This window comes from Mytilus galloprovincialis, chromosome 1 (genome assembly GCF_965363235.1).
Source record: "Mytilus galloprovincialis chromosome 1, xbMytGall1.hap1.1, whole genome shotgun sequence".
Classification (NCBI taxonomy): Eukaryota; Metazoa; Mollusca; class Bivalvia; order Mytilida; family Mytilidae; genus Mytilus; species Mytilus galloprovincialis.
The window spans coordinates 23,397,282-23,407,019 of NC_134838.1; the positions used below are offsets into that span (position 1 = coordinate 23,397,282).

At 33.1% G+C, this 9,738-nt stretch overlaps 1 protein-coding gene across 2 annotated transcripts; it reads left to right on the plus strand.

Moving 5' to 3' along the window:
• Positions 1-4,546: 4,546 nt before the first annotated feature.
• On the plus strand, positions 4,547-9,257 carry LOC143069864 (uncharacterized). 2 transcript variants are annotated; one of them, XM_076244680.1, is made up of 2 exons: positions 4,547-4,684; positions 7,284-9,257. In XM_076244680.1, exon 2 carries the CDS (start codon positions 7,386-7,388, stop codon positions 8,814-8,816), a length of 1,431 nt encoding a protein of 476 aa, XP_076100795.1. In that variant the 5' UTR covers positions 4,547-4,684; positions 7,284-7,385; the 3' UTR covers positions 8,817-9,257. The 2 variants fall into 2 exon arrangements, with proteins under 2 accessions (XP_076100795.1, XP_076100787.1); XM_076244672.1 differs by lacking the exon at positions 4,547-4,684 and adding an exon at positions 7,007-7,184.
• Positions 9,258-9,738: the final 481 nt, after the last annotated feature.

Sequence of the window (9,738 nt, forward strand, 5' to 3'; positions counted from 1 at the left end):
CAACTGTGAGTTTATATCTAAAATTATATGAGTTATCTTTAAAATTTAATACATTGTGTAAGAACTCAGGACTGGATTTTGTCAAAATTTTGTACATTTCTAATGCCATGGTTTTCATGCGTCGGATTTAAAGAGATGGTAGTTTAGATTGTTCAAGAAGTTGTCCATTTGAGTTATTATAGTCATTGTAGATGAATCTGCGCGCTCGTTTTTGTAGTTTTCAATTTTTTTTGGTGTTGCGCTCGCTACAAAAATGCCATGTGAGTGGACAGTAACTTAAGTTTGACATGATGAAAGAATGATAAATTTTCATTTTTGCTTGTTTGTTCAAGTGTAATATAATTCTTTTCAGAACTTAAAACTGTCTGGCTGCTTTTTTGCATATGTTAGATATGTGTTGGTTAAAGTCAAGCTTCAATGGTTACTCCAAGTAGTTTTACATCATCATCGTATTTGATGGTGTTTTCAATTAAGTTAAAGACTATGTTGTTTTTATGTGTTTTACTACCAATCGCTATGGCTTGAAAATTTTCTGGATTAGCCTGCATTTTATTTTGTGAGAACCATGAGATTAGCGAACCACTGTCTTCCTCCAAGTATTAATAACTGATCCCAAAGAAGATCTAGATTTTGAAAGGGTATTATCATCTGCATAATTATATAAGTCGCAGTTTTTATATACAAAGAGAAAAATATCGTTTATAAAATTTTTATATGAAAATGGGCCTAGTATAGACCCCTGTGGTACACTTTTATAAATGTCAAGCAATTGACTAATACTTTGACCAGTTTTAACACATTGTTTTCTACAAGTCAAGTAACTATCTAGTAATTGGAGAGCAGATTCACCCAGACCATAGTGATTTAACTATATATGTTGTGATGTTACACTATTGTTTCAGATAAGGGCGAAGGTTGGTACCTATCAAAACATTTAAACCCGCTGCATTAGTTTGCACCTGTCCTAAGTCAGGACTCTGATATTCAGTTGTTGTCGTTTGTTGATGTGGTTTATAAGTGTTTCTCGTTTGTTGTATATATTAGACCGTAGATTTTCCCGTTTGAATAGTTTAAAACATCATCATTTTATAGCTTATAGCTTGCTGGTTGGTGTGAGCCAAGGCTCAGTGTTGGAGACTGTACTTTGACCTATACTGGTGGACTTTTACTAATTGTGACTTGGATGTGAGAGTTGTCTAATTGGCATTCATACCACATATTCTTATATCTAAATAAATATAGATATGTAACACTCCCAAACGTGTCCTGTCCCCCAAACGTGTCCGATTCCCCTAAACGTGTCCGATTCCCCTAAACGTGTCTAATCTCCCGAAACGTGTCCGTAATATCCAATATTCCCCAAATGAGTCCCATTTTATAACCCCCAAACGTGTCCGATAATTGTTATTCGCCAAAACGTGTCCACTATTAAACGCCAGGACGTCTCACGTCTTTTAGCGCTAATACATGAATAAAACCAATAACGTTTACGGCAACTCTATAATGGGGGGCACAGTTGATGAAGTGGTCATTTATTAGTTTTAGTTGGTTCAACGCCGGTTGTTATTGCAAATTTAACCTGTAACATATAAATCAACTTTTGACTGAAATTGCTTATATTCCAGTTGCAAGTATTATGCTCGTTTAGAGCGCACATACATGTACAAACAATTCTAGTTCAGTTGAATAAATCGTTTACTATGCAATTATTCTGTACTAATAAACTCCGATGATGCCTTTTATATTACAGCTAATTTCCTACTGCATGTAGAACAAAACTTTGGTTAGCTTGCTTGCTTGGTTTTTATATTGTACAATCCATAGGATAACACCCAATTAAATTCAAATATAATATATTCAGGTTAAACAATGCCTATATATATTGTTTAAAGATGTCAATCTTATTTACAAAGCTTGTATTAACAATTATACAAACAATGCAAGCAAGCCTAACAAAGTTTTACTTTGAAAGCATTAGGAAATCAGCTGTAATCCGCGAATACTGCACGGCGGGCTTTTAAAAGGATTGACTTTCTTTTTTTTTCAACAGTTCTGATATTTTATTATCATACCGGGGATTTAGGATTGGGCCTAAATTTGTTTACGATTATTCGGGATTAACATTAGTTAAACTTAAAAATCCAAAATGCCAGTAAAGACCGATTTTTTTATAACTTCACTAAGAAACTTAATTTGATTCTCTCAAAAAATAGAAAAAAAACTCTTAAAATTATAAACTGGTAGTAAGGTTTTACATAATGAACTTTTGGTTTCGAGCATCACTTAAAAATACACGTAAACAAGAGACATTACGTCCAGTGGCAAATATTTCATGCATGGACAGGACGACAACATACTTTGGATAAGTTATATAATGAGATGCGGAAGAATATTTGCCGGAACTCTTGGATTGTACCTTAATTATTCCGGGAATTTTGGATTAGGCCTAAATGTGTACAGTTATAAGAATTTACACTTTACGGTTATTAAGAGTTTATACTAATTGTAACTCGGAATTAAATTATTTTTTTTGGAGCGGAAAAAGACAGTTTCATTTTTACGGAATATCAGTATAACAATCTTTTATTTCCCTTTATATTATAGGACAAGTTTGGGGAATTGAGCACGTTTGAAGGATTGGGCACGTTTGGGTGTTTATTAAAAAACAAATGGACATGTTTAGGCGTTTGCATAATACAAATGACACGCTTTGACGCCCCTTTTACAACTAGACATGTTTTGCAGTTCAGTGACGTCGATGTGGACACGTTTGGGAGTATCGGACACGTTTGGGGGAAGGACACGTTTCTGAGTGTTACATATTTAGACAATATACGTATAGTGTCTTGAAATATGAAATTTATTTGTATGAGGCTTAGAAACGGGAAAATGCGAGGTTCTACCGAGCATTTTCCCGTTTCGTGCCGAATACAAATAAATTTCATATTTCAAGACACTATACGTATATTGTTTTTATACTGAAATCGATAAAAAAAATAAAAAAATAATAAAAATATGAGACAAATATTATTAAAAAAAGTGTTTGGAATTTCCCCCTTGGGGTACCATTTTGGGGTATTTCCCTATGAGCGTAGTCTAGGCGGTAAGCATTGACAATTTAAGGAATTAGAAAGGGAAAATGAATTTAATTTTAATAAAATTTGATAAACATGGTATATAAATTACCAATTTGAAGACATAACAGGTTTAAATTCATAAAAGTTTGACCAGTGTTACTACACGTTGTCATGGTTGTGACGTGACGTTGTATGTAGGCGGGGCTTATAGGTGAGTTGAGGTCATTGACGTATAAAGCTAACGTTTATACGTATAGCTTTATCTGTATAGTAAAATAGCTGATTGCAGTATAAATAGTATAATTGGGCTCACCAGCTCTATACTCTATACTAAGTTGGACGGTTTCATTCTTGAAGACTTCTGTGTAAATACATGCATATGATATAATGGGGCTCATAAGCTCTATACTCTATACTTAGTTGGATGGTTTCATTCTTGAAGACTTCTGTGTAAATACATGCATATGATATAATGGGGCTCATAAGCTCTATACTCTATACTTAGTTGGACGGTTTCATTCTTGAAGACTTCTGTGTAAATACATGTACATGCATATGATATAATGGGGCTCATAAACTCTATACTCTATACTTAGTTGGATGGTTTCATTCTTGAAGACTTCTATGTTAATACATGCATATGATATAATGGGACTCACCAGCTCTATACTCTATACTTAGTTGGATGGTTTTATTAGATCTATTAAAGACTTCTATGTAAATACGTATACATGATATAATGGGGCTCATAAGCTCTATACGTTATACTTAGTTCGAAAGTTTCATTCTGAACAGACACTCTTCAAGATCTACGACAATGTTTTAAAAAAACCGCCCTTTTGAAGATTTCGTAATTACATATACCTTGATGACACAATATTGTTAATGTAAAGATATATTTGATATGTTTCTTCAATACCGAAAAAGGTTAACTGTTACATTCACTGCATTTTCATGTGAATGGTTTTCTGATGTGTACATATAATTATGTGCATTAAAACCACAATGTGATTTATATATATATATATATATATATATATAAGCTAGAGTTAGAGGAGGGGATAAGGTCTCTGCGCAATGCTAGGCGGTGTTGTAGAAGTTAGAAAATAAAGTACAGGTTCCAGCCCCGGCGCCGGGGAGGAAGTTACGAATCAAATCTACTCTAACATCGTTAGGTTGATTTTCTAGGCACTTTATATATAGTAACATCGTTATTGACGCATGAAGTTGTATGAAGTCATTTGGATTTCATGTCCGTATTTCAAAGAGAAGGTTCAATGCAATTTGTATTGTCATTTCAATACAGTTTAAAATAGACACAGATTTTGTAAATGTCATCGATCAGAAAGAAAAAAGAAAAATACCCGAACTTACCCAAGGACCCATTAAAGTTACTAGTTTGAAAGAATATATTGTTCCTTAACATTTAAACAAAATTATGTTGTCAAAATATTTCCATCAGAAGTTGAAAGGGTTTATGTAAAATTTAAAAACTTATTTGTATTTGTATAATAGGTATAAATCATTCTTTTGGCTTGCATTATTCTTTATAACTTGCAGACGACAGAGGAAGAATTTAGTTCGGGGTGACGTAATCGAAAGAAATGGTAAGTAAAGATTTTATATATAAGTTTTTATGTCTGTTTTAATCTACATAGTTAATTCTACATGAGTGTTTGCGTCAGTTCAATTCATCACCTTAACATACTTTGATTCTTTAGCATTTAGTATATATTGATATTTCATTGTATCTAAACTATATGTTGGAACAAACAAAAAAATCGATAAGAAGTCAATTTTGAAAAGAGAAATGATTTTTCAGAAAGATATTTTAATGATTATTTAGAGTACAAAACTTAAGAAACAATAATACCAAGACTTTGTTGTCCGCAAACATTTTATATTCTTTTGTTCTTAGATAAATCGTAGATATTTTTGATAGCAGTTTCCCTCAAAATGCAAATGTTAGATATGTTATGCGGTAAATTCCTTTTATAAGGTAGCATTTTTTAATGATAGTTCAGATCTAGGTGCCATTCAATTGTTCTTCGAAATTGTATATACATTATATATTATTGACACCGAATGAAACTCGCACAAAGCGCATGAACACGGAGGATTTTAGAACAAAACCCTGGCCTGATGACGACCACATTTTTATTATCAAAACTAAAGAAATGTTTTCATATTATAGAGAACTTCTAGCATATAATTTTGGATTTTTGCTCACAACGCCTTTGATTTTTCTGAAATATCCGAACTTTTGCCTCTTTCTGTATCTAAGACCTCGTGAAATGACAGTTTCTCAGTGTTGAAATTGAACGTGAACATACTACCAACATTTTCATAGTTGTTTAGGAGGAACCAATTACCGTAAGAACAAAATCTTGAAAAACGTTAAAAGATTATCTGATTTCAACTGCTGATATAATTTTGATATATCACGATCAAACAATTTTCGAAATTTAATGTCACTAGTACTAAAACACCATGGAAACTAAGGAGACAACCATGTGGCAGCTAGGTTCACGTTTTGAAAGTGATGTCTCATTTGCCTTCTCATGGTGTTATACTCGTAAAGTGCCTATTTAAAAAGACAATTGTTTTCAAATGCTTAAAATTGTTACCAATTTCATAAAGCATACAGTGTTCAATACTAATATACGATTGCTGCTTTATCTTGTCCACCGGCACCGAGGTGGTTTCTACTTCACAGTTCTAATCCTTGGTAAGTTAGAAACTACATGTAGTATCAAACATTTTCCATTTAAAGTCAGGTGTCTGAATGAATTAAGTTCATAGTTCACTGATAGAAATGTTCCCAAATCAGAATGTAAAATTTATGTGTAATATTAGATAGATTTATCACTAGTCGTTTTCATTTACAAAGGTATTATCGCGCTCAGGTGGGAATTGAAAAATAAAATAATTTGTCGTAAAATCGATCGCGTATAAATTCTCAACAAATTTACCTCTTTATATTGCATTCTATCTTAGACAATTTATCTATTATTGATGTTCTCTTCAAATCCTGTCATTTGATCCCTTCGTGTCATAATTGGTTTAAAAGAAAATGAGAATCGTATGACCAGTTGTCTAAAGGAGATTAAAGGAAAATAGAAGAGGATCCAAAAATAAAAAAGGGGGCTGAAGTTTCCACCTCCAATGGGACATACGGGAGTATACTCAAACATTTTAGTTAAATTAAAAAAAAGCTTTGAAAATTTATATAAATCTTGCTTGTTGTTTGTAAAAGTTGTCCAAATTTTGGGTCAGAAAGAAGGGAGGGAGCGTAATGTGTAGAATTTATTTAGATATACTTGAAAATAAACAAATATGAAAGAAATAGTATTTTTTATTAGAGAATGTTTAATAATATTTGTTGTGTTTTAATGGAAAAGTGGGAGTGTATTGTATCAATTCATGGCACAATTGGTTTTTTTTTTTTTTTTTTTTTTTTTGGTACAAAAAGGATACCATATATAATAGAATGTTTATGCAGGGTTCATTTTTTTCTAACATTAATCTGAAAGTGTTCGTGTCTTACTGATATCAAGATATACAAATAATCCTTTTTCTTAAAACTTTTAACAAACAAATTAATGTATCCTTTTAATAAAAAAACACGAAAACGACATTAGCAACTTATGACCCTCCGTTAAAAATCCAGACCGTAGAACTACGGCTTTATTGAACATAAGAAAACATAATTTATATGGAAAAACAACATGACAATCTACGAATCAATAATAATATTTTGGTAATTTGATTAAAATATCCCGAAGTCAGATGTTCAACAATATTTTTAATTTCTACACAAAGCCATAATTGATTGATTTTCTACCTATACTCTTTCGTTTTTTAAATCCTACAGAAATAATAAGATTCATACATGCAATGTGTTGAGATAAGTGACTCTCCATAGATAACAACGAGTTTCGACCTGCTTAGTAAACATTGAACTGTCGGTAAGAGATCTCACCGGAGGGATAAATATACCTCTATAACCGGACATAAAATACATGTTGGCAACAAAATATTTCGAGAGAAGCTAACGAATATTTTTATTGAGTGAGAGAGAAAAAAAAATTAAACGATTTGTATAAGGTAGGTAGATTGTTAAATATTTAAAAGTTACTCTTTTGTATACTTTTCTATTTAAACTTTATACATGTATATGTGTTTCATTATTTGTTTATTTTTCAGGTTAAACTACCCACATAAAAAAGGAAAGATGGAAGTTGGATAATGTGATTCGATCAAAAGAAATGAAATTCACAATTTAGCTTTTGTAAAAACTTACTGAAAATGAAATACAGGGGGAGAGGGAAGTCCGCTCCTATAGCTCGCTTGACCGATATAATTTCGAGAGGATATTTTCAACAAGTTCGCTTTTTCGTTGATTTGGGAATTGATATAGACCAACAAGATGTCAACAATCGTTCTCCTCTTGTGTTATGTGCGGTTATGGAACCTTCACAATGGGGAACTGGAATAGCTCGTTTACTTATAGAAAAAGGAGCAATAATTGACAGTCAAGATAAATATGGCATGAACGCTTTACATCTAGCGTGTATATACAACAGATTAGAATTAGTAAAAGTTCTTTTACATGCAATTGATTTTGATCTAGTTCATACCGACAAATGGGGTAATACCGCCCTCCATTACGCCGTAAGAAGTGGAAATAGTGCCTTAGTTGAGATACTCAAAGATACATACTTACATTACAAATACACACTAGAGACAAAGAACAAAGAAGGACTGACGGCTTTGGATGAGGGCTACAGGTACTCACAATCAGCATGCGTAGCAGCACTTCAAGTGAAACATACCATGGCTAACAGCGATGATGAGTCTGTCAGTCAACATTCCGTTCCACAGTTACGGCTATCACATGAACACTTGTCCTCTCGGAGTGTTTCGGATTTCAGTTTCAGACGCACTTTGAACAGACCCAAAACAGCACATATTTCGCATAAACCTGAATTTCCCCGGGAATGTTCTACTATGTCAAATTCTTCTAGCACTTTACTGTATCCATTTCCAGAACCACGCAAATTTATACGACAACCACGACGCGATTTACAACCAAATGAGAAAGATCCATCAAAACTAATCTTTTGCGCAGATACTACAGATTTCAGGAACCACCCGGAATATCTTTATCAACTATTAGAACCTGGAGTTCTACCTACGACTTGTATCTTTAATCCAAGGCGCTCAAAATCAGCACTGCCGAATCGAGCATCCCCAGTATCAGACAATGGAGGAACGTTTTTCAATTGGCGAATCGAGTTTAAGAAACTGTATGTTCATTATGAATATCAGTGTACACAATCGTATCGAGATTCTATGAAAACTGTACCAACCTTAAGTCTAACAGAGGACAAATCCAATTCACCGTTACAGACGGACAATGAAAGTGAGGACTTCGACAAGGGAAGCAAAAAGGGCAGAAAACACAGTTCTAAACATGGAGAACGAAAACTACAGACATCGCAACAAGGCAAACGGAAGTTGTCTATAGTAGGTAGACATTCGCATTCGCCAACTTCTCTAGATGGATCTTTGGGATCTAGCAGTGAATCATTGAGCAGCGGAACATCGTCTAAACGAATGCTCTCTGCACAGAAAGACCGTCTGAAAGTGCCAAGTGACCAGCAAATTATACCAAATGGACGGACTAGTCGTGCATCTAATCGGGAGCATTCTTCCAGTAAACTAAGGGTATCTTAGATAGAGTGGCACTTAAGGAAGTAGTTAAATGTGATAAAATTTTCATGGACACAATTTGAATTAAGTGTTTAAACTAGATAACTCGAGTATAAGCCAATTTGGCTTCAATTTTAGTGTATAGTTTGGTGAATAATCCAGTACTTTTAAACGGTTTTGTAACTTTGCCGACTCACTGACACAAGAACTATACATAACTCTACGCAATATTAACTTCATATCAAGTCATTAAAAAAGTCGTAACTTTGATTTTTGAATAGTTTTACCTACTTGTATATTGTACATGATGTGTGAACATACAGGTAGGCTTTTAAAGAATGATAAGTTTTATAAACACTTCACCCCATAATCATCTTAACATGGTTCGGTTATCTCTCATAATAAAATAGGTAAGAATTTGTGAACAACTTTCATAATTTGAATAAAAGTCTACTAACTATCTTACCAATGGATTATTTGTTTAAATAGCTCAACTGTTTTGACGACAGAAGAATTTACCGTTTCGTAGGGGTATAAACTAATAAAGAAACTGTATTATATATAGTTCTTTTATCCGCTACAAAATAAAGATGAATCCTTATATATCGTCTTTCAAACAGCATATACATTTATGAATTCGCTTTAACACTCTTTTTGTTCTATTGAAGACGGAATTGTATTTGATTTGAAAGATTGAAACTCGAGAGTGAAAAAAATAATTTCTGAATGGCATAACATTTTGGCAGCCAACAAATCTAATTTCATTTAAGTCTCAAAATTATGTTCGCTAGCCTGTCTCAGTGTCAGTGTGCGATATCGCACGGCGTCTGTCTGATGTCTGTTTGTTATAAACATCTGAAATATTCACCAACAGACTGGTCAAATGAAACATGAAATTACCAAACACGTTTTATGAATTTTAGGTTTAAATTTAGATCTAGATAAA

What these genes read in the sequence shown, in the direction of transcription:
- LOC143069864 (XM_076244680.1), top strand. Translation starts at nt 7,386, where the DNA reads ATGAAATACAGGGGGAGAGGGAAGTCCGCTCCTATAGCTCGCTTGACC.